We start from the raw sequence: 26,297 nt of genomic DNA, 5'->3' as shown, positions 1-26,297 counted from the left end.
ATGTAGACAGCAGATATTATTTTGCTCACAGCTTGGTGAAGGATAAATTCACAGAACATAAACTTTATCTTGTTTATGAGCTGAAGTCGAAGTAGCGGCAAGTATTTAGAAGATTTGGCTATAGAATGTTATTTCACAGAGGAGCTTCTTTATCCATACCTTTGCTGCCCTTGTTGCGGTCTCCCGTTTAGACAGAAATCTGTGACTTTGACGTCATCATCCACATTCCTTCCATATCTGCATCAAAGGTTAACAGTTCCTAAGATTTGGGAAAGGAGGGAAGTTTTATCCTTCAGCTGGGGGTGGAATGTACGGTAGGCACTATGATTGAATATTGTGCATTTTTTTTGTATTATATAAATATCTGTATCATCAAAAGTAGTGTGTAGTATGTAATTAATTAACACTTCAAGAGATGTTTTAGAAGATGCCTATAGAAAAATATACTATTTGTGTGATATTTCTAAATTTTATATTAATATAATGACACCCCCCCACACACACACACACAAATAATTTACCTTCATTTAACACTGTTAAACTTTTGAAAACGGACTTGATTTACAAAGCCCCCCCGATAACCCGTGAGCCCCTCCTGGAGAGCAATTCTAGCTACGGGCCTGTAGTGTCGTACACACTGTGTTCTACTAACGTGTTTCCTGTATCTTCCGTTACTGTGGTGCTGTTTGTGCGTGTGTGTGTATTGGTGGTTAAAGTGTTTGCAACGACGAGAAAAATGAATGGTGCCGGAAGGGCGCGTTCTGGCGCAGACAAAGTGGAAATTATCTTTATTTTCGGTGAATGTTGCAGAAACTACCGTGCCACTGCTAGACGATTTAACGAATTATATCCCAAACGCCCTAGTATTGACCATGAGTATATTTCAGACCTTGTGAAAAAATTCCGTGAAAGCAAAGCGTCAATGACAGACGACTTCCAGGACGGCTCAGTGTTGGAAGTTATAGGACGCGTGACTGTAAACCCTGAAACGTCTCTCAGACAAATAGAAAAAGCAAGTAACATTCCACGGAGTTCTATCAGTAAGGTGTTAAAATTACACAAATTTCATCGTTACAAAATGCAGATAAAGCAAGAACTAGGAGATGATGATTTTGATAGACGAATTGAGTTTTGCGAAATTATGTGCGACAGGATTGCTAACTACGAGAACTTCTTACACAACATCTGTTTCAGTGACGAAAGTTCTTTTTTTCCTAAATGGCTGTGTTAATAAACACAATGTTCGAGTATGGGCAGATGTTAATCCCCATGTTGTGAGGGAAGGCCATACGCAAAGACCTGAGAAGGTTAATGTCTGGATAGGTATTTTAGGAAACCACACAATTGGACCCTTATTTCTTAATGACAATTTAAACGGTAATCTGTACCTGCAAATTCTACGTGACACAGTGGATCCCTTGGTAACGGACCTTGTAGAAAACTCAGTCGATGTCAACGGTGCGCCTGAATTTGATGCGGACAATATCGTTTTTCAGCAAGATGGATGTCTTGCACACTACAACCGGGACGTACGTGAGTACTTCAACGAACATTATCCCAATAGGTGGATAGGCCGTCGTGGTACCATCGAATGGCCTGCGAGATCGCCTGATTTGTCTCCGAACGATTTTTTCCTTTGGGGACACCTTAAATCTGTTGTGTACAAAACAGAACCTAGTAGTCTTGCTGATCTGCAACAAAGAACAGTAGCAGCATGTAGAGACATTTCAGCAGACACGTTCAGCAAAGTGCGACGTGCATTTCTTACTCGTCTGTTCTACTGTCAAGAAGTCAATGGGGCTCATTTCGAACATCTTCTGTAAATAGTAGGTAAGCTCAATTTAACTTTTAGTGGTGTACGTGTTGTAACATCTTGTAACCCCCCCCCCCCCCATTTGTCTTCACTTGAGATTGTACATGTAACTACGTGCCTCCTTCACAATTTGCCTTGAGTTGCGATTGTGCATGTCGGTCCATGTCCTCCTGGTAGCAATATCAGGGGGCGCGATGTTATGCGGTTTTGTGTACGGACGCTTGCCATTTCTTTTTTTTTGGGGGGGGGTGTACGTAATTTGTAGACACTGCTAGGATATCTCCGAATCATGCTACAGTGTAGGAACATTTTTCCAGCTCTGTGTTCTCGGATTACTACTGTAGGAGTTGGAGTCCTGTCCAATGCTGGTCATGTTCCACATTTGATTTCACTATTATCAATTGGAGCTACGTAGAGATTCCGGATTTGCTGCATTATTGTTGTTATGATAAGACCTTTCAAACGACATATTCTTCGAACCCCCTTCCTATTTGAAGAAATTGAGTCGATCCCAGCCTACCCCCTTATGAGGAGCACGTGTAGGGAATGGTTGGCCTCAAAACGTTTCCTCCTGAACATCATGGAATACGTGTTTCGCCATTTCGTCTTATTTACAGCTGTTTCACAATACCCATGGTGGGTGAGACTTTATGGACACCCTGTATAATTATATATATTAGCACGGAAAATTTACGTAAGCCGCCGCCATCCCTCCAAATTCTTCAATGGCTATAATGTTTAATCCTACAAGCTGTCCCCAGCTATCCTAAAGACTCGAGCATAAGACTTTTCACTTCACATTAAACTACTACAGAAATGTGTTTATCTTCATCCCTCGAACGGAGTGCTTAAAGTAACATGAGAAGGGTGGCGTAGATGGATCGTGTTCGCTTGCGGAATGGAAGGTCATGGGTTCAAAACGCCTTCTTTACAGAAACTTTTTCAGGAAATGAACTTGGACGAGAATGCCTGTCTACATTTCTGGAAAATTTCCGTTGATTGATATTTATGCAATTTACATCCAGTATTTTTGAAAGGCATATAGAATCGTAGTAAGCGAGATGCAACATGGAATGCGCAGAAACACGCGAAGTAAATTCTGAGGTGGAAAGTTTCAAACGTTGAATAGCATAAAATTTGTGGTTGCATCATGGAAAATCCGACTTACATTTTTGTTCCGCATTAGTGCATTAGTCGCGAATAAAAAAGAGCATACATACTGCTTGTATATGCATTTGTATTGTTTTTAAAGTCCACTTTATGCACAGATAGGATAATCTGGACAGGACCTACAGTTTGAACTGGAACCCGAACCACTTTACAATGTACCTTCGCCGGGAACCAGGGACCCTTTGATTACAACAGATATTTACGACATATAAATTATTTAATGTGTGTTAACATAACTTATGACATCTGAATGAAATAAAATATGTTGCCTAAAATCCTGCCAATCATTGAGCATCGCTGAACTTGTGATGAGTACTGCGCCAAAGAATAATCAAGCTAGTTGGGCAGAAGCATTCCTCGAGGATTGCATAAATACTTAGTTATTCATTATATTCTTATATACATTATCGCTACAGAAGAAACAGAAGAGGGTGGGATTCGAACCTGCGATGTTTCGTTCTTGACGAAAAAGTATAATAGGGTGACAGCCTAACCAACTGCTCCATGGGATTACTAACGTAAAACTTCTTAAAACATGCTGATCTCAGTGGAAACAATCACAGAATCGCCCGGTATTGTGCAAGGTATCTTTACTGAAATTTCGCTTCAAATCGTGAGAAATTTGCTTCTATGCATTCAGATGCGACGACAATTCTCTCCAGGTGGAGGAGAACCTGTTCAGTGTTTCAAACTGCACATACATTTTCCTATTTTCAATTTTAAAATGGGAAATCCATTTTTTTTCTACATTCGTATTTCTACTTGCGATTTTTGTTTACTTAGGTATTGTATTACTGGTTTAGGGTTTTAAACTTCGTAGAATGTGAAAGAGTTCGAAAAAATCAAAAGAGCATTTCTTTTTTAGAGAGAAGAATTGTTGCAAAGTTGGCTAGTATATGTTGGCTCTGAGGTGCTATGTTGCCAAATTAACTAATTCAGGACTTTGAATTTTTTCAGGGCGGACAATTAAGATGTTGCGAAGAGGACGATCAATCGCGCTGTTGAGTCACGCATGCGCATAAACAGCATGAGAACGGCTCTCAACACGACGGGCCACCGAGATCTCCAGATTTGGCACCATTACACTCTTCATCATTGCGCTTCATTCAAGTTCACGATTTGGGTGATTTGAGGCAGCGTATCGTTGCGCTAATAACGCCTCACATGCTGGTCAACACTTGGCACGAGCTTCATTATTATTTGGATATCTGTCGAGACACAAATTGTGCCCACATTGAGGTGTACCAGCGTACATAAAAACTTTCTGAGTTACTTTGAACAAGAACGGGACAAGAAACTTAATAAGCTTTACAGATGCTAAAATAAGTTATATGTGTATATTTTTGTATACCTCTAGCTCAAACACCCTGTATTTTTGATGCTAAGAATCCCATTAAATGTCAGTGAGTATACACACAGATAGGCTAATCGGGACTGGACCTACAGTTTAACGTAGGATCCGAACCACCGTCGAACCTAGATTACACGAACTTAAGGACCCTAGATTACAAGGCGAGCACTACGATAGGATCTCGGCATGTACAGAAATGTAAGCAGAATTGAGTATAAGAGGTTGAAAACCATCGATATACATGCCCCCACAGCTTGTCCGTAGTAATAGATACAAGGTGGCGCAAAAGTCACTTTATGTCCCTAATTAAGTGTAGTCATGTCACAAGGGGTGCCGGGTTCGATACCCGTTGGAGGCACATTAGTGGTTCGGATCCCACTTTAAACTGTAGGTCCAGTCTCGATTAGCCTTTCTGTGCATAAAGTGGACTTAAAACAACAATTCAATCAATGAAAGCAACACTTATAAATTTAGCGCCAAATTATAAGCGCTGAATAGTAGAAATAGTAGAGTTGAATAGTATAAATAATAATCAAATTATTATTATCAAAGTCTTGATTGCCGACCGCCGTGGAGGAGTGGTTCGAACTTCGCGTTACTACGCCAGGGGTCCCGGGTTCGAATCCCGATCTGGGCATGGATGTATGTGAGTATCCATTCATCAATTTCATCATATCATCACTCATTCCTATCTTCGCAAATTAGCCAAAAGTAGCACAAAAAGGGAAGCAAAATAAAGCAAATGAATCAATCAATTAATCAAATGACCAGCACAACTATTTTTCATTATTTCCTTTTACATTCTACTGTTCCGGAACTCCTTGACACACCTCGTATATATTTGTAAAATCCGAAACTATATCTTGAAGCCCTGGAAGATCTGTCCAGCAAAAAAGGTGAACCAGTGACACTTGTTACTTGTCCCGCACGTGGTGGAAATCCGGGATGAGAATGTCTGTTTCCTGATCCTGGTGCGATAAATCCTAGGACATTAGAATGCCTGTGCAACCTCTCTCTCTGTACGCCGAGAGGAAGATAAATTACATCAATTTGCATCAGTGGTCTAAAGTGGTTGAATAAAGTGAGGGCTTCATATGTACACCAAAAGTTCGTTCTTTCCAACCATCCTTTTACAACCTTACAATATTCGAATGCCGGAAACCGTGAAGAAGAATACATGCAACCTATCAAACTACCAGTTTTTTGTCATTGCCATGAGAAATGTGAGACACTTTCGAGTATTAAACAAGAACATAGTAAGTAAAAAAGAAAGAAGAAATGAGTTGTAAATTAGAAGAAAACACAAAAACAAGGATCGGATGAGTTTTGAATTTGTTTTCAAGTCCAGTTTATGCACAGGAAGGCTCATCTGGACTGAACATGCAATTTAAAGTTGGATTCGAACCACTATGTGCCTCCCCTGGGTATCCAACCCAGCACCCCTCGGTTACAAGGGCAATGAATGAATGAAACAGATCAATATAGAATATGCAAAAACACAATAAAAATAAAAGAATTGAATGAAAGGAAAATTGAATAAAAGAAAAGAAACAAAGACAGTGATAGCAATGCATAGGCAAATGAAATAAACAGGAAAAAATTAAAGAAAACAAATGAATGAAAAAAAGATGGATTGGAATAGAGGAATAGACAAAGAATAAAGGAGAAAGGAAGAATAGTAGGAATAATTTTTAAAAAAGAAAGGTAGAGAAACCGAAAATGGAAGAGAGAGAAAGATATATATTTCAATACAAAGAAAAAACGAAGGAAATAAATAAGAATGATTGGCTAAAATTAATTAAAGAAAATAAGAAAAGAAGAATGGAGAGATAGGAGAAAAGTAAGGAATGAACTAAAACTGCAGGAGAATCATCATTCTTCTTATTATTATTATTTTTCCTCCTTATAAACGGAATTGGTTAATAATGTGGTAGAAACTCTAGGCAGTTGAGAAATGGGACACAAGAAAGATTGATTTGTTTTTCATTTTACTTCCCTTTTCTGTCACTTTTGACTAATCGCAAAGATGAAACACACATGGACAGGACGCAACACAAGTCCCACATTATACTAGCTGTGAGTCCAGACGCCATAGACTGCAGCAATGTGGGTGTACTCCGTAGAAGAGATTATTTTTGGTGTCTTTGTTTAATAAACCTTTTCTATTTTCGAGTAGGCCTCATCTCCAGGAAGGTATTACCTCGATTGATTGATTGATTGATTTAGTTTATTTTACTTCGCGTTTTGTGCCTCTTGGCTAATTTGCGAAGATGGGGATGAGTGATGAAATGATGAAATTGATGAATGGACATTCACAAACAACCAAGCCCGACCGGGATTCGAACCCGGGACCCTTGGCGTCGCAGCGCGATGTGCTAACCACTCGGCCACAGGGTCGGGCGGTATTACCTCGAGTCAAGCCCCGGCACATACCGACCTGTTGGGTGAGAATGAGTCAAGGCAAGAGTTTAATATACCTTTTCCTGCTTCCCCAAAAATAGGCAATAATTAGGCTGGAGAGTACAATGAACTAACCCAGATGTTCCCAATTTTTTTCTTTCACGGCGCCTTTAGATTTTTCCGCCGCGCCCAGGTCAGAATGTGGGCCTATCTAACACTTGCAACGCTCAGTTAGTGTGGTTAAGTTGCTTGCCTAAAGTTAAAAAAGAAACACATATTTCAAACTCAGAAACATTTTTATGTGTAAAAAGTACTAAATAAGCACATATTTGGAACAATCATATTATTGATTGAATACATTGGAAGACTTCGCGGCACCGCTGGCGAATTTTTCTTTTCCAGTCAACATGTGAATACGGTTTCTTTTCTTGCTTTCTGATTGGCTGTTGGAAACTTACGGTGCTGTGATTGTGAGAATCTCTTATTTATTTTATCTCTTATTTTTATTATTATTATTTTTATTATTGGAAAACAAAAATGCGCGGACCGCAGCGCTGTACCTCTACTATAAACCTTTCCCTTTCCCATCTTGGGATGCTCCGTACTACATCCAGACACAATAAATAAATGAAAGCGAGATGAAGGAATGAAACAAAGAAAACAGTACAATAAGAACCAAAGAATAAAAAAGGGATGGAAGAAATGGAAAGAACAAAAAGGAAGCAATAAAAATGAAATAAAAAGAAGAAAAAAGGATGCAAAAGGAAGAAACTGGGCTCACGAAAAGATCAGGAAAATAGCCTGCCATCTAGCGTCTCTCTCTTGGAACCCACACTGGTGCCCTGTTCATTTACCCCATTGTACGGAGAGAAGGAACGACAATAACTGCGAGGAACGGGCGGTGAAAAGGTAATAAAAGTTTTACACCACGCGGAGGACAACGTGGTAAATAAAGACGGGGGAAGGAAATAATGAAAGTGGAACCCGAATGCAAACTGGGATGAAACGGGGTTAAATAATTTCACAACCTTGGTAGTAGACGGGAGAGTTTCGGTAATGGCCACCAGGTGCCTCTTCAATCTTCTTAAGCATTCAACCTGCCAAATTCACAATGTTGGTTCAATAAGTTATGCTAACTGTAATCATTTAGATGGTAATAGATCTCTATTTAAGATCTATTAATAACGTTGTTATGAAGGATTAGAAGAAACATTCCTTGCGCAATAAAAACTAACGCTTCTGTCGTGATTGTTTCCTTCAAAGAATTTGTTATGAAATGTGGTTTTGAGTAGAAACTTTGCTTTCAACCTTCTCCAGTCCTTCGTATCTAGTAGATTTTTGTCTTAATTATTACAGATAAGGTAAAGTTCCCTGTGCAATTTGCAACATATAATGAAGGCACATATAGGGGATGTAGAGATAGGGCTTCGCACATTCTCGATCTCGGCATTTTTATTTATTTTTTGCAGGTGATGTGTGAGATCAGCACCAGACCACGACTGCCTTTAACCCCACGGTACACATTTATTTGAGGCTCAGTAGAGCCCAGAGCCTCTTCATACAAGGTTTGATTGAATTGTTGCTTCAAGTCCAATTAAGACCTACAGTTTAAAGTGAGATCCGAACCACTGTGCTATGTGCCTCCATCGGGTATCGAACCCTGGACCCCTTAATAACAAGGCGACGACGTTACCACTACGCCATCGGGGAGGCTCTTTATACAGGGACACGGCAAAAAAAAATCTAACCTCCGATCACTCAACCCGAGTCTCCAGTGTAGCAAATTTTTACAGGTGCCTTAAAATTGTTCCCAGCTTTTCTAGACGAATAGGATTGTTGGGCTGTTGGGAACACATCTTACGTATATCCACGTAACGCGACAATGGAAATTCAATAACATTAGTAGGAGGCCTGTTACTTTGTACACTGGCCTCAACAAGTACTCCGGCAGTTTGTTTCTATATACAGCATATTTCAGAAGATACAATTCAATCTACTCGTGAATCAATATACGCTGTATAAAATCCACCTTACTACTAACTTCGTTGACCCTGTACGTACACTGATAACAACGTTCCTGATGAGGCTAAACCAGTTCTGGCACGGACGGATCCAATGCAGATTGCGTCAAGGTATTCAAGCAGGTAGAAGACAAAGCAGTTGTTTCTCTATGCGATGTACACAACCAAAAAAAAAAGAACATCGTTCAGTTTTCGACCAACTCGGGAACGCCTCCTCACAAAATACCTCTTAATTCGGAAACAATAGGAATACTGATATTCTACACTCTAAATCAGTTGTTCTCAAACTGTGGTACGCGTACCACCAGGGGTATACATGAACGACTTGAAGGGGGGGTACGCGATCAGCTCGGAAGAGAAATGTCGAAAATACCCACGCGACATTTTTGTTGCAGGTGTGTAGAGTAGACATTGCGAGTTATGCTCGGGCATCTGAATTTGGCGGCTTTTTCTGCATTTCAGATCCAGTCAATGTTCCCGTAGCGGGGAATTATTTTCTTTAAATGGATATACAGTAGTACATACTTAGATACATTTCGTTTTGTACAGTTTGCTTGAATGTTTGTGTGTTCAATCACCTTTCTCTCATTTACAAGACGTGTAATGTTATAATGTTGTCTAGAGTCATGTGCCCTCTGTAACAGGGGAGGACTGGGGGCTCGCTGAACTGGAGTCTAAGATTCAACATACGATTTACTTTAAATTATGTGTGCAGTAGTTTCAATTCCCTTTTATTTTTAAGTTACACACACACTCTCACTCTCTCTCTCACTCTCTCATTCTCTCTCTCTCTCTCTCTCTCTCTCTCTCTCTCTCTCTCTCTCTATCATTCTCTCTCTCAATCACAATGTAGTTGGACAGTTTACTTTAAATTATGTGTGCAGTAGTTTCAATTCCCTTTTAGGTCTAAGTTACACACACACACACACACACACTTTCTCTCAATCTCTCTCTCTCTCTCTCTCTCTCTCTCACTCTCTCTCCTTGACAATGTTGTGAGAAAGTTTACTTTAAATTCTGTGTGCAGTAGTTTCAATTCCCATTTAGGTTTAAGTTACACACACACATACACACACACTCTCTCTCTCTCTCTCTCTCTCTCTCTCTATCTTTCTCTCTATCTCTCTCTCTCTCTCTCTTTCTCTCTCTCTCCTTCACAATGTAGTTGGACAGTTTACTTTAAATTAAGTGTACAGTAGTTTCAATTACCTTTTAGGTCTAAGTTACACACACACCCTAACCCTCTCTCTCAATATCTCTCTCTCTCTCTCTCTCTCTCTCTCTCTCTCTCTCTCCCCTTCACAATGTAGTTGGACAGTTTACTTTAAATTAAGTGTACAGTAGTTTCAATTCCCTTTTAGGTTTAAGTTACACACACACTCTAACTCTCTCTCTCTCTCTCTCTCTCTCTCTCTCTCTCTCTCTCTCTCTCTCTCTCCCCTTCACAATGTAGTTGGACAGTTTACTTTAAATTAAGTGTACAGTAGTTTCAATTACCTTTTAGGTCTAAGTTACACACACACCCTAACCCTCTATCTCAATCTATCTCTCTCTCTTACTCTCTCTCCTTGACAATGTTGTGAGAAAGTTTACTTTAAATTAAGTGTACAGTAGTTTCAATTCCCATTTAGGTTTAAGTTACACTTACTTACTTACTTAGTCGATCCTCTTCTACCTTGCGGTGTTGAGGTTTCCCAGAGGGTCTTCCATCGGATTCTGTCTCGGGCCAGCTCCTTTGCTCTCCTCCACTCTCCTCCTCTAGCCTCTACAGCTGCCTTCCCATGTTCTTCCCATGTTCTTCTGGGTTTCCCGCGTGGTCTTGCTCCTTGCATCTTTGCATTCAAGGCTTGTTTAGCTATTCTGGAGTCGTCCATTCTTTGCATGTGTCCAAACCATCGTAACTGGTTCTGTTCGATTCTCTCAAGCACTGGTGATACGCCCAGGCTAGCTCTAATGGTCTGATTCCTAATTTTGTCTCTTCTTGTTTTCCCTTCTATTTTGCGGAGAAATCTCATTTCTGAAGCCTGTATTTTACTCCTATGTTTATTTGTCAATGTCCAGGTTTCACTACCATAAAGTAATGTAGGTAAATATATCACTTTATACACACGGATTTTCGTATTTTTGGTCACTGATGGATTATTTAGGAAATTTCTCTTTAGCGCATTAAAGAGTCTCCCTGAGGCTTGGGATCGAGCTATAATTTCACCATCTATTCTACCATCTTGCTGCACTATAACCCCGAGGTATTGAAAATCTGTAGTCTGTTCTAATGTCGTTCCATTATTCAAAGCAATCTGATGTATATTTGGCTGTCGTGCCATCATCATGGTCTGAGTCTTTTTATCATTTATCTTCATACCCCTCTTTTTTAACTCTTCTTCCTAGATTCTCACGTTCTTTTGTAAATTACTTTCGGAATCTCCCAATATTAATATGTCATCGGCGAAGGCACAATGGTTTATATATATTGGTTTTAAAAACCTATACCCCAGCTTGAATTTCTGTACCTTCCCATTGCATGATTTAATAACATCGTCCATTAAGGTGATAAAGAGGAGTGGGCTAAGGATACATCCTTGTTTAAGTCCTACTATAGTCTCAAATTCTTGAGACTCTGCATTGCAGGTGCGGACATAGTTTCTACATTTCTTATACAGACTCTGCGTTGCTGTAATTAATTGATTGCTAACCTTTCTTTGTTTTAGTATTTTCCATATTTCATCCCTCGGAATGGTGTCGAAGGCTTTCTCTAGATCTATGAAAGCCATATGTGCCTCTTTTCCATATCTCATCAGTTTTTCACTGATCTGTCTGATGGTAAATATGAGGTCTTGTGTGCTTCTTCCTGGTCGGAATCCGCACTGTGCCTCGTCTAGCTGTGGCTCTACTACTTTCCTTATTCTATCTTCTAGTATCCTCGCATATACTTTCCCCGGCACACTCAATAGTGATATCCCACGATGGTTTTTGCAGTCTCTATTATCTCCCTTTTTAAATATTGGCACAATGACACTACACTCCCATTCAGCTGGTATCTTCTTTGCTTTCCAAATTAGATTAATAATCTTGAGTAGTATGTCTTGACCACTTTTGCCCATGAATTTAAGCATCTCAGGTGCTATCTGGTCATGTCCTGCCGCTTTGCCTAGTTTCATTTTCTTTAGTGCTCTTTTTAGCTCCTCCATAGTTATTTCTTCTTCAGTTTCTCCCTCCTCTTGGTGTTGCTGTTTTTCTTCCTCAGTCTGTTCTTTCTCCTTTTCTCCAATTTCCACATTTCCTCCAAGCAGTTCTTGGAAATATTCTTTCCACCGCTCCATAATGTCATTTTCACTTCGGAGGAGGTTACCACTTTTGTCTTTTATGAACTTAAGAGGACATTGCTTCTCTGTTCGCATCGATTTTAATACTTTGTAGAACAGCTTTTGGTTATTTTGTAGGTTTCCTTCCATTGCTTCTCCAAATTTTTCCCATGACTGTTGTTTTGCATCTTTCACTATATTCTTCACTACTAATCTTTGATGTTTATAAGCTTCATAGTCACTTAAATGTTTTGTGAGTAGGTATTTTTTCCACCGTTGCTTCTTTTCCTTTACCATTTCTTTTATCTCTTCCGTCCACCATGCTGTTCTTCTCTGTTGTTGCTTTCCGCTGGACTTTCCGCAGATTTCGGCCGCTGCTCCTAAGATTGCCTCTTTATATAAACTCCATATTTCTTCCAGTTTATCTTCTCTCATAGTGGGCCATTCCAATGTTTCCACCCTTTGTTTCAATTCCCATTTAGGTTTGAGTTACACACAATCTCTCTCTCTCTCTCTCTCTCTCTCTCTCTCTCTCTCTCTCTCTCTCTCTCTCTCTCTCTCTCTCTCTCTCAAAAAGAACTGCACAGTGTACAAAACAATTCCCGAGAACAATTCGCGTGACCCGATCTGAAGTTGGAATAAACTTTCCTGCCCGAACATAGCTCGGGCAACCCGTTTAACGTTACACATTGCAATCCCGAACACAGCTAGGGTTACCTACTTGTAACTCAATTTATAAAATCGAAAACCCACTTAAGGAGCCTCAACAGGAAAATAAGGTTGATTTTGTCACCGACACTCTTATCTTTGTTTCACATGTTTTGAAACAAAATACTCGTTCGAAATTTATAATAGAATAAATTTGGAGCCGAATGCTTGAAAGCTTCAAGTGCACAACCAAGCATCAAGAAACTGAAGATTTGCAATAAAAATTTCGAAATTGTGCTTGAAAAACTTAATTTTGTCCTTCACTTATTTTTCAATAACTCTGGGAAAATATGTGAAAATTAAAGTCATGTACTTCTTAACATACATGTGTCTCACACTTTTATGTTTGTAACTAATCATAAAGATTGTAACCGTTTGAAGACCCAATAAAATAATAAACATATAATTATAATATTTATATGTTTACCATCTTTCCACAGACAGCCCGAACGCCATTATCCTCTATTGCAGATACACGCATCCAACATATAAAAAACGCCCCAAAAATCAAGCAGCCAAAAAAAATTCCCCAAAACCCATTATTCGGAGAAAATCTATGGTGGGGGTACATTAGATGTTTCCTTACGATTAAAGGGTACTATCAGAAAAACGTTTGAGAACAGCTGCTCTAAATCATGGAATCTGTTTAGATGAATGGTAAGCCCGCGGCCCGGTAAATTCATATTTTTAAAAGTCAATGACCCGATCCCAATACGTTTATTCGTAAATAGCTCTATTATTTTTTAAATACTTTATAAAAAAAAAAGGTAAAGTGTTCCCCTGTGCATAGCACCACGCCATGAAGGCGTATAGGGGGTGTGGGGGTAACGCCCCACACTTTCTTGATCCGGTCTGAGTGGGGGTGATGTGATCAGCATCACGCCCCTGACCGCCTTTACCCCCCAGGTACCCATGTTATTCGACGCTGGGTGGGCGCCGGGTCCGCTTCCACCGTTAGAAAAGTTCCCGGATTTGAACCGGCCGGGGATCGAACCCGGGACCTTCAGCATGGTAGTCAGACGCGTTACCGACTGAGCCACCGCGGCCATAAATACTTTATGCGTTAATTAATATATGTATCCTTGAAATTTAATGTTAAAATATAAATTATGGTATAATCATAGAGAGTTCGGTTATGTCTAGGTTTGTTGACAAATATAAAATTTGATTTAAATTAGTTGTCAACGACTGGTTCTAATGGAATCTTTTAGTTTCCTCTGGCTAATACCATGAAATTAATTTTTTAAGTGTCGGTTTTCATTGACATCAATTTCGAACACCGTAAAATTCTGATTAATCAGAATATTTACACTTCAATATATTTGCTAGTGAAAATTGCAGCGCAAACTAACTTGACCGCGGTGCCCGTTCATCAACCTCCAAATTTGGAGGCGAGACGCCCACTGGTTAGATAGCGCCCACCGCCACTGTTGCGATAGCAGTGAAAACCCGAACGAAAGGCAATCTTTCTATGCGTATGCCAGCTCGGGCTGCAAGTCTCTTTACCCTTCCGTTTCGAACTCGAGAAAGGTCCAATCGTCGACCTCCAATTTTGGAGGCAGGACGGAACTCGCCCCCCGATTAGATCATTTGATCGCTCACCAAACTGTCACGAAAGCATTTCTGTTATCACAGTGGGAACTTTCCAGGTGGTTCACAGCTCGGGCTGCATGTCGCAAACTTCAAGAGAACCTATCGCAGACCGGTATAATTGCTTTCAGAGACCTTCGGTTGAGAAACACTGCTTTAGATCTTTAAGGAAAATGTTAGTGTGATATTCCTTGTGGACTACTTTTAAGAATCTAGGCTTACGAAACAATGAAAATATAACAAATATAGGGTGACCAGTGTTAGGTAATAATCAAAATCTAATTATTGATAACAAATCGTTTGAAACAGTTTCGAAATTCAAATACTTAGGAGTAATATTAACAAATGAAAATTCTATTAAAGAGGAAATAAAAAGTAGGCTTAATTCAGGAAATACATGTTACTTCTCTCTTCATAAACTTTTGTCTTCTCGTTTAATATCTAAGAAACTAAAAGTTAAAATATACAAAACAGTAATTTTGCCTGTAGTATTATATGGATGTGAAACTTGGTCCCTTACATTGAAAGAGGAACATAAATTGAGAGTATTTGAAAATAGGATCCTTAGGAAAATATTTGGACCTAAAAGGGATGAGGAGACAGGTGAGTGGAGAAGGTTACATAATTTAGAACTACATAATTTGTATTCATGTCCAGACATTATTAGAATAATTAAATCAAGAAGACTTAGGTGGGCAGGCCATGTGGCACGAATGGGAGAGGAAAGAGGAGTTTACAGGATTCTTGTTGGGAAACATGATGGTAAGAGACCAGTAGGAAGGCCAAGACGAAGATGGAGGGACAACGTCGAGATGGACCTAAGGGAAATCGGAAGGGATGGAAAAGAGTATATTGATCTTGCTCAAGATAGGGACAGATGGAAGGCCTGTGTTGCTGCAGCTATGAACCTTCGGGTTTAAGAAGGCTAGAGAGTTAGTTAGTTAGTTAGTTAGTTAGGGTGGCCAGAATTAAAGTTACCCAACTCAGAGCCCTCTGTAGCCTGTTTGAGGCATCGTAGAACTCTGAAATTTGGTGAATCCACTATGCAGACCATGGGTAAGAGGATGGCGATAAATATAATAGTTCAATTTTCCGCCACCAGGTTGAAATGTGGCGCTGTACTTCCATGATGGGTTTTAATAATGACGTAAACTGCTCCAATTGGTTATGGATTTGCCTTTACCTTGCAATAAACGAGAGATTATTTTCTCGTAACTTCCAGCCACTAACAAATGTCTCTCTAATTAATAAATTAGACAAATCACTTAACCAAATTTCAAGAGTTCTACGATGCCTCAAACTGACTACAGATGGCTCTGAGCTTCGGTAACTTTAATTCTGACCACCTGATATGTTGATAACAATAAATAAGAATTAATTCTATCGTCTGTTTTACAATTTAGAATTTGGCATGATTCTGAGAAGTGAGATGAATATTTTTAGCAAAGTCTTATAGAAAAGCTTACGTCAGTAGCGTAAAGTACACAGTAAGATATACGTACATGATCCGTATATTTAATCAACTCTTTTGTACTTTCTAATGTGTGTCTATTGTATATTTTTTCTTTCTCGTTTTTGTCAAATTACTACTCTTGGAACTTGAGTAATTATAATATAATCTCTCTTTTGTGAGTCGAGACGATCTTCGTGGCGGAATGCTTGCTACGATGCCAGGGTCCCGGGTTCGAAACCCTGCCTGGACATGGGTGTACTTTGTGAGTGTCGCGATTAGCCAAAAGTGGCAGAGAAGCTATGCTAAATAAAACTAAAATAAAATCGTGAGTCAACGACTAAGTTCTACTCGGCACAGAATTATGTTACCAACAGACATAAAGAACGAAGCACGCAATGTTGGTAGCCCTGGGCAGCGAAACTCCTGAACACTCATACATTAGTAGAGTACCCTATCTGCAGGAATGTCAGCAATCAGAAATAATGCATGTTGGATAGGCCGTGTTTATAGAGATATGACGTCTTGTTTCTAAATGTTTGCAGGACCCACCAATACATATTACGTTTTATCGAATTGGAACTTGGAAGTATGTCAGTGTCGAATAGTCACTGATAGGTCGAAATAAATTAATGGCGCCAACCAGGTACTTGCCCTGTGTACCAAAAGTAACTATTTTTACTGTTTTGAAGAGACACGTAGTTTTATACACGTCCATACATCATACCGCTTGTTCTACTTTTAACTGTCTTTGAAAAGCACTTCCGAGAAACTGAACTCCTTAGTCAAGGATCTACATTTCCTGCAAGAGAATCTGGGTAATCTATAAAGACGATACGAAAACGCTCCTGCCGCCTCGGTGGCAGAACGTATTGAGTGGTCTGCTCGATATCTCGCCACCGAAGGTTTCGGGTTAGAACCCTAGACTGAATATCGCATCATAAAGTTCACGTATATGGTTGCAGTTTGCCACAAGTATCGTAAAAGTGACGTAAACTAAATACATGACAACGCTTGTCTTGTGAGGAAAGTAAAAATTAAACATTAATTTATTTTTTAATTTGAAAATAATTCTTGTATCTTGAAACAAACAGCAAAAATAAAAATATCAGAGATTTATATAAAGGTGTAAATGAGTTTAGAAAGGGGTGGCAACCTAAAGTAAACTTGATAAAAGATAAAGACGGTGATTTTCTAGCTGACCCAAGCGATATTCTAAATAGATGGAAGAACTACTTTAATGACCTTTTAAATGTCCATGTAGGAGATACATCAGAAGTAAATGAAGTCCACACAGCAGAACCTTTAGTTCCAGAATCTAACTTGACTGAAGTTAAAGATGCTATTAAAAGGCTAAAGAATAACAAAGCACCTGGCATTGATTTAATACCAGCTGAGTTAATTAAATATGGTGGGAATTCATTAATATGTCAAATTCATAAATTCATAAATTTGTTTAATATGGAATAAAGAAGAAATCCCTCAACAGTGGAAAGAATATATAACTGTTCCTGTGTTTAAAAAAGGTGATAAAATGAACTGCAATAATTACCGTGGAATTTCTCTACTCTCAACAACATACAAAATATTATCTAACATTATTTTAACAAGACTAACCCCATATGCTAATGAAATTATAGGTGATTATCAATGTGGATTTAAACGTAACAGATCAACTACAGTTCAAATTTTTCACATCAGACAGACACTTGAAAAAAAGTGGGAATATAATAAAAATGTCCATCAGCTATTCATTGATTTCAAACAAGCATATGATTATCAAAAGAGATAAATTATATAATATATTAGTAGAGTTTGGAATACCTAAGAAGCTTGTTAGTATGATAAAAATATGCACCAGTGAAACAGAAAGTAGAATTCGTGTGGGTATTAATATGTCTGACAAATTTACAATTCATGACGGGTTAAAACAAGGAGATGCATTATCTCCATTGCTCTTTAATTTTGCCTTAGAATATGCTGTTAGGAAGGTAAAAGAAACTAAAGAAGGACTAAAATTAAATGGTGAGACCCAGTTGTTAGCATATGCAGATGATGTAGACTTACTGTGGGATGATATGAATACAATTAAGAATAATGCTAAAATATTTTGCAAAACTGCTAAAGAGATAGGTTTGGAAGTTAACAAAGAGAAAACTAAATATATGCTTACAGCCGGAAACCAAGTGTTAGGTAATAATCAAAATCTAATTATTGATAACAACTCGTTTGAACTAGTTTCCAAATTCAAATACTTAGGAGTAATATTAACAAATGAAAATCATATTAAAGAGGAAATAAAAAGTAGGCTTAATTCAGGAAATGCATGTTACTTCTCTCTTCATAAACTTTTGTCTTCTCGTTTAATATCTAAGAAACTAAAAGTTAAAATATACAAAACAGTAATTTTGCCTGTAGTATTATATGGATGTGAAACTTGGTCCCTTACATTGAAAGAGGAACATAAATTGAGAGTATTTGAAAATAAGATCCTTAGGAAAATCTTTGGACCTAAATGGGATGAGGAGACAGGTGAGTGGAGAAGGCTACATAATTTAGAACTACATAATTTATATTCATGTCCAGATATTATTAGAATGATTAAATCAAGAAGACTTAGGTGGGCAGGCCATGTGGCACGAATGGGAGAGGAAAGAGGAGTTTACAGGATTCTTGTTGGGAAACCTGATGGTAAGAGACCTGTAGGAAGGCCAAGACGAAGATGGAGGGACAACGTTGAGATGGACCTAAGGAAAATCGGTAGGGATGAAAAAAGTATATAGATCTTGCTCAAGATAGGGAAAGATGGAAGGCCTGTGTTGCTGCAGCCATGAACCTTCGGGTTTAAGAAGGCTAGAGAGTTAGTTAGTTAGTTAGTTATTCTTGTATCTAGAATGTCACTGTCAGCGCCGTCCAATTTTATTGTTTGGGTTTCCTTTTTAAGTCTTCTTTATGCACGGAAAGCCTAATCGGGGCTGAATATACAGTTTAAAGTTGGATCCAATTTGCCTCCCCCTGGTATCGAATCCGGGATCCTTGATCACACAGCGACGACGTCACTACCACAGCATCGGACCTTACGAGGGCCACTATTTATATTTTGAGCCTTGGTAACACTGATTGAAGTTAGGCACGATTTGACGTTTGCACGGAATCGTCTGGCATTATTGACCATAACGTACTTCAAATGTTTTGTCAATAGCTTCATTTGTGTTGTTTATGTTGCCTTGGAGATTGCGCGACAACAATAAAATGGAATTAACTCGTGAACATTTTCGTGCGATGATTTTTTACGATTTTCGACGTGGATTATCAAGACAAGAGTGCATCGATCAACTTACTTCCACATTTGGCGATGAAGCCACATCCTTTGCCACTGTGAAACGCTGGTATAACGAATTTAATCGTGGCCGCCATTCGCTCACCGACGAGATTCGCGAAGGTCGTCCAAAATCAGTTGTTGTTCAAGAAAACATTGATGTTGTGCAAAACCTAATACTGCAAGATCGTCATGTGACATACTGTGAGATTTAGGCAACCATAGGCATTAGTTCCACCAGCATATATAAAATATTACATGATAATTTAGCTGTGAGAAAGGTTGAGATGGACCTAAAGGAAATCGGTAAGGATGGAAGAGAGTATATAGATCTTGCTCAGGATAGGGACAGATGGAAGGCCTGTGTTGCTGCAGCCATAAACCTTCGCGTTTAAGAAGGCTAGAGATTTAGTTAGTTAGTTTCCAAGCTAGTGTTTCCTGGAGTAACATTTTTTTATCGTACGCGACAGTCAATTACAAAGGATCATTTTTAGTGTTTCCTGGAGTAACAATTTTTCATCCTACGGGTTAGTCAATTACAAAGGATTTACCAACTGAGTGTTTCTTGAAGTACCAATTTTTCATCATGCGCGGTAGTCAATCACAAAGGATCAATTTCCAAGTGAGTCTTTAGAGATTATCTGCTCTGGTGATCTCAAATTGTACGCCTGAGCTGTAGAGGAAGGTCGCGGTTAGTTGTGTGTTAATTCACTCGAATTAACCTGGCTCAGAGTGCTGGCATGGGAACTCACATGCATGAATTCTTCTGGCTCAGGCCCAAACGTGAGGAGAACAATGATGCATACATCCTGAAGCATTTGTGAAGGAGTGGATATTTTGCGAATTCACGGAACAAGCATGAACGAACGTGGATGGGTCCTCATGCGCTCCGAAGTAGAGAGCGCTGAGAATCTGGCTACGAGGGAGTCTCAACGATTATACCACCGAAATTTGGAAGCCTTGTTTTGTAGTGACGCAGACATGAGATTTTTCGTGGCTTTTAGTGTATTAACCAGGGAGGTCCAAGACACACTTTATGCACAGATAGGTTGATTGAGTTGGGGATTTAATTCCACTTTATGTACGGTAAAGTTAATCTGGACTGAATCTGCAGTTTGTTGATTGAATTGTTGTTTTAAGTCCACTTTATGCACAGAAAGGCTAATAGGGACTGGACCTACAGTTTAAAGTGGGATCAACCACTGTGCCATGTGCCTCCACCGGGTATCGAACACGGGCCCCCTTCATTACAAGGCGACGATGATAGCACTACGCCATCGGAGAGTCCCATTATGCACAGATAGGCTAATCGGGACTGGACCTACAGTGAAAATGATATCCGAACCACCGGATATCAAACCAGGGACACCTTGATTACAAGGCGACGATGTTACAGCCACGCCATCGGGAAGACTGCTTTTTCTACAGTAATGATATTATGCACCATATAAATTGAGTAAACACAAGACGTATGATTTCAATGTGGCTCTTGTTAAATTGCCCTCACAGGAATCGACTTTTGCAGTATGACTTTATCAAAAATGTTTAAAACACTAAAGGTCTCGTCTCGACACCACACCACCGGGTTCGAATCCTGGCCTGGGCATGGGTGTTTGTGAGTGTCCATTCATCAATTTCATCATATCATCGCTCATTCCCATCTTCGCAAATTAGTCAAAAGTGGCACAAAAAGGGAAGTAAAATAAAGTAAATCAATCGAAACCACACCAACTGCGGTGATTCGCCAGGCGTGTCGCTAGGGTCTATCGGGCGAGAAAGCTTTAACAAGCGACAAAGGGAAGAATTTCTCGGGTCCTTTCCCTTGAAATCTTAAATCCGACAGGACACTGTCCGCGGAGTCTCGATGGCTACCACTAGATCATAGTTTCTTTCACATTGGATTCGTTGATATTTCGTAAACTAATCTGAGGTACAAATCATTTTCAGTTCCTCGTTTGTTTTACAAACTACCAAATAATATTTTAGCTATGCCGATCTCCGTTGCGGAGTGGTTAGCACAGCGCGATACAACGCCATGGTACCGCGTCTGGGAATGGGTGTTCTTTGTGACTGTCCCTTCACCAATTTCACTATACAGTAAAACCTAGTAAATCCGGATTAATGGTGGGGATAAATTGACCGGTTTAACGAAATTCGGGATTAACTGAAATAACCTAAAAGAACAGTACAAAGTGCATTAAAACTCCAATAATAGCAAAAAAACACGTTTGTTATGGTGTATTTAAAGAGATTAGGCCTAAATACAAAATACAGTACAGTACAAAGTCTGCGGGAAACAGAATTTCATCAGTGGTTGACTGCCTTTTCTTTGGGAAGTTCTCTTGTTGAATTCTAGCCACATTTAAAACCTTGCATTCTGCTTTTTTGGGGCCTTTTGCCTGTCCGGATTAAGCGAAGTCCGGCTTAACGAGGTTTTACTGTATCACCACTTATCCTCATCTTCGCGATTAACCAAAGTGGCAGTAAAATAAACCAAATCAATCAATAGTAAGAGTATATTTAACAATATTGTTTAGAAACTGGCACACATGAGTCATTTTCCTTGTTTGAATTTAATTATAGCCGCAACAAGATGTTCATGAAAAGCAAAGAAAATGGAAAAGCACCATTGCATGAAAATTTTCAAATGACTGTGGAAACTGTAAAAACACTTTAAAACGACCGCCGATAACCATTTCTGTTGTTTTACGAAGGTTAAAAATTGGAATTACGAAAACAGTTAATTTTGTATCCCTCTTATCCAACCTATCACGCATCTTTATAATCTTAGCCCCTTCGGAAAAAAAAACCATCTTGCATACGATAGTGACTCAGAATACAAATTGTAAACAAATACAATTATTTTCTGTGGTCCTTATACGATACAATTTGTTACTTCTACTCTATCGGCTCATATCTACATACAACAAAATCTGGTATTTTGAGGGTATATTTTTGATCTACAAATTTTGGCACATATAAATATTCTACAAGAAACTAAGAAAATAAAATTTTGGGTCCACGTTATGCACAGATCGGGACTTGACCTACAGTTTACTATACAGTGTGCTCCGAACTACTATGTGTATCGAACTCGGGGCTCTTGATTACAAGGTGACGTTATCAATTATAGCAATTCTATATTGCTTCACGTCGAAAATACTTTTCATCGGAAAGATAGGAACTATGTTTCTTCCCTCCCCAGAAGGGAAAAGGACGAAGGAATGCGAGCAGTAACATATGAGCCCATTCGACTGGACTCTGTCCATCGCCACTGAACTAATTTAGCTAACATGTGGCAGAAACTGGAGGATCCAGGGAATGACATGGGGATGCTGTTCCCGCGGTTTGGTCAAAACAACGCCGGACAATTTCATTGGGCCAGGGGGACACGTGATCCACCAAAACCTGCAGTTTTGGAAAATAGTTTGAAGACAGGACAGTGTGCAAAGAGGCTCTAAATAAACAGTTCGCGTCAAGATTTTTTGCTGGACACAGCATGCTTTAAGAGCACGAGAGTGCGCCAGTAACTTATACGGTAGAATGTGTGCGATACAGTTCGAACCCCGGACAGTTAGGTACCATGGAGTTGTAGAAGCATGTGTGGCATGTGGTTTACATATGTGACAAGTGTATCCTTTTTATGAAAGTATGCTAGGTTTAGTTGTTCATTAATTAAATATGTTGAAAATCTATAATTTGTTTCCCTCATATATAACCCCCCCACAGAGCGACAGCCCTTGAGAGCCTTGGCTTACCTACCGACTGCTGGTCACCCTCCCACACTGTTCCTCCGTCACCTGTTATAGCGTGGAGATCTTAGACCAGTATTGGGGTGAAGGGTGGTCAGCCCGACGAACCCCCAGCCGTTGTAGGTCTTCTCGACCGGGTTACCGCTCACTCATTCGGAGCTCCCCAATTTCCTCACGATGGTGGGTTGCCACCGGCCTCATACGAAATTAAGTATCTGATCATTCGTAAGTGCAACGGGTAAGCAAGACCAGGTGCAGTAACGTCGAGCTCTAGGCTTATAAATTCCCCTAACTTCCCTGGCCGAATCCCGGAACAGACCGTTAAGCCCCTCAAATCGGTTGTACACTACGCCATCATGGAGGCCCCTTTTGTTACTGGACTTTTTCGGGATATAGACTAAGTTAAATATAAATATCATATGCATTAAAAACTACAATTGCATATTAATGAAACTTAATATGACTCAGAAATGTTGTGTGTGTGTGACATATTATGAAATGAATATCATTTATATGTATAATTTAATTTTCGGGTACCCCTGACCCTCTGTATCCCCTAGAGAAAGTGGTTTATAAAGATTTTGTTGTTTATGAACGTTTTCAGTTTATTTTAGCTCTCGGAAAAGTATTATTGTGAAGTAAAGTAAGTCTGTTACCTTAATGTGTTACTTTACCATGTAGTAGAACAGCCCGAAGGCTTCAAGCAAGTGAATATAGCACCCAAAACGACTTTCCACAACAGTAGCTATAATTTTACGTAGTTAGGTTAGGATTGTTAGGTTTGGTACTGATTGTTATTTTCGGCGTGTTCCTTCGCTATTTTAGTGTACATACAAACAGTTGTTACTAACAAAAAACTGCGAAAGTACTCCGAAATTGTAGGTTTTAACTTACGTGGGCCATACTTTGGGATCAAATATCTACATTTGTGCTTTCCTAACGCTGGAACTACTTTTACATTACGTAAAGCATTGAAATCTGTCGATTAAAAAAGAATTCGATGTAATTCTCGAGGGTGTACAGTGGGTAAACGGCCCCAATTTTCGTTACTCAGCGTCGCTTCTCTGCCGCTTTTGGCTATTCGCGACCATGAAGATGAGTGCTATGATGAAGGGACACTCACAAAGAACACCCTGACGTCATATCGTACAATGCTAACCATCCCGCCACGAAGGTGGCTATTAATATACTATAGAAACCAAAATATAATTTATTAAGTCATATTAAGTTATTTATATATATATGAAAATTTGCCACCCCCAAACACATCAGCCTAGCTAGTCTATATTTGGGTCTAAGTCCACTTTATGCACAGTCTATTCGGGACTCGACCTACAGTTTAAAATTTGATCATAACAACTATGAGCCTTTAGCGGGCAATGGAGCTCGGATACCTTGAATACAAGGCCCCCTAGCTATGTCATTTTGACGGCCCAAGTTCCTTTTGTTTTATTACAATTTCATCATGCTACGAATGCAATTTTTACATGGTTCGATTTCGGTGTACGTCTGTTAATAAATACTGCGGAGTTTTAACGATTACTGAAGGTTTTGTTTAATATATGCTTTCGTGGTTAGGTTAGGCAGGTTGGGTTTGATTTCCTTAGCATTAAAATAAAGTCCCTAAATGCATTCTATTTAGGTTCCGATTTACTTCTACATACATTCCCACGCTTCTACGATATTTACTGTCCCTTGTCGACGGAAGTGCGTAAGGTAATTTTCAAGTTTTTTTTTTTTTCAACATAAATAACTTTTTTTCGAGTCCAAACAGTGCTCATTACTGCAAGGAAGGTTCAAATTTCGTGTGACAACGATTTCCAAAATTCTACGATTCCAGCCTTTGTGCTGGAGAAATCATAAAAACAATCAGAACCGTTACCATTCCGACCTACAGCTTAAAGGGGGATCGGAACCAGAATGTGCTTGCGCCGGTGTATCGAACCCGGAACCACTTGATTGCGCGATCGGAAAGGCAAGTAAAGTTCATTGCTAAGAAACTGAAAAAGGCATTTACGTTGTATCTAAGCCACGCGCTGTGTCTTTGCTACAATTGACGATAAAATTGCAATATTTCTCGTCAACACACCAACGGAATCTTATTTCACAAATTTCCATTCAAGGCGCATTCACCTTTAGTTCGTTTCATCAAACAGATCAAACAGGGTGAACGGGATGACAAGAATATTGGCCACGAAACACAACCAATTGGGGGACGTTCATTTATTACGCATTTCATTGCTTTCCGTGCGGCTTACCTTAGTTTGCAAAAGCCGGCGAAGAAGTTCCAGTGTATTTTTTTGTTTACAGAACACACGTACACACGCACACAATTAGCACGCACTACATTTAGACCCGGTCGACACCAGTCCCGCGAAGCAACTGGTTGAATGAAAACAGACCAGAGTTTGGCGCCGCTGCTTTGGGCGCATGCGCTCGGACGTTACGTCATACTTCGGGATACCTCCTCGCCAGTGATGCCAACCCTAGCATACTGATGCTAAACCTAACATAATTTGAGCTTCGTTGGCACCTAGCATCCTGTATTGGCATAATGGGAAAATGTAGCATAATTTGTCTCTGGGAGGGAGAAATTCACTTAAAATGACGATATTTTGAGAAATTAAAAATAAAATTATATCCAAATCAGTCAGTGGTGGCGATTTCGCCCCCGTATTATCTACCAAGGGAAAGTAAAATGTATCCCCCCCCCAGTTTTGGTATTGTGGTCGTCCTCTTTGGATGACCACTTTACATCAAAGAAAGTTCCCAAAGATCAGTTTTCCCCCTAACAACCACATGTCAGGTCCACGTGGAGTACAATAAATCGTCCCCTGAATGACAGCGTTCGTCCAAGGAATGACAGCTCTTGTCAACTCCACGTGGAGTAAATGAGATGTTGCCAATTCAGTTTCTTTAGAGATTTCTGAACGCGAGGTTGCGGTTCTTTATCTTTGCAAGGTTGTGTTATTGTGTTGTGCTATTTTTTTATACAGTATCTTGTGAGTATAACGATGAATGGATGTGTAAACACTGCAGCCAAAAGTGACAACAGCGCTTTGCCGAAGAACAGGTGGTGGCTCGAAACCAGATACGGATCCGGTCGACTTCCTTTGGGGTTGTGTCAAAGATGCCGAACTGGCAATGCGTTCAAGTCTTCAGCTATACCTTGCCCCCCCCCCCCCTCGTTTTGGAATCCAATTGCCGCCACTGCTATATATTTTATTTCCGGTCGACATGCTATCCAATCACACTTTCTTCTCTTCATATTTTCTTTATTCTCCGCGGTTCACCTCGCGAGTAACATTTCACGGCAAGAAATCGATAGAAAGTTGTGGGTCACAAATAAACAAATGTTCCGCTTTGTATTGGACGAATCCTCTCAAACCTTATCTACTTCAATGTTGAACTCATCTTGGAA

General features: G+C 39.6%; 2 protein-coding genes across 2 annotated transcripts in view; both read right to left on the bottom strand.

Moving 5' to 3' along the window:
* LOC145993845 (isotocin receptor-like) overlaps nucleotides 1-25,243 on the bottom strand; it is a 931,661-nt gene extending 906,418 nt beyond the window's left edge. The window contains exon 1 of the mRNA XM_083129715.1: nucleotides 25,135-25,243. The gene's annotated coding sequence lies outside the window, so the exon portion shown is untranslated. The remainder of the gene's footprint in view (nucleotides 1-25,134) is intronic.
* On the bottom strand, nucleotides 10,408-10,770 carry LOC145999896 (uncharacterized). The gene has a single exon (XM_083137208.1). It carries the CDS (start codon nucleotides 10,768-10,770, stop codon nucleotides 10,408-10,410), a length of 363 nt encoding a protein of 120 aa, XP_082993334.1.
* Nucleotides 25,244-26,297: the final 1,054 nt, after the last annotated feature.

Source organism: Lepisma saccharinum, chromosome 1 (genome assembly GCF_977018435.1).
Source record: "Lepisma saccharinum chromosome 1, izLepSacc3.1, whole genome shotgun sequence".
NCBI lineage: Eukaryota > Metazoa > Arthropoda > Insecta > Zygentoma > Lepismatidae > Lepisma > Lepisma saccharinum.
Note: the sequence above shows the minus strand (reverse complement) of the source record. Positions and strands in the feature narration are given on the sequence as shown.

Coding starts and splice junctions, on each gene's coding strand:
- LOC145999896 (XM_083137208.1), bottom strand. CDS start 10,770: ATGAGATTTCTCCGCAAAATAGAAGGGAAAACAAGAAGAGACAAAATT.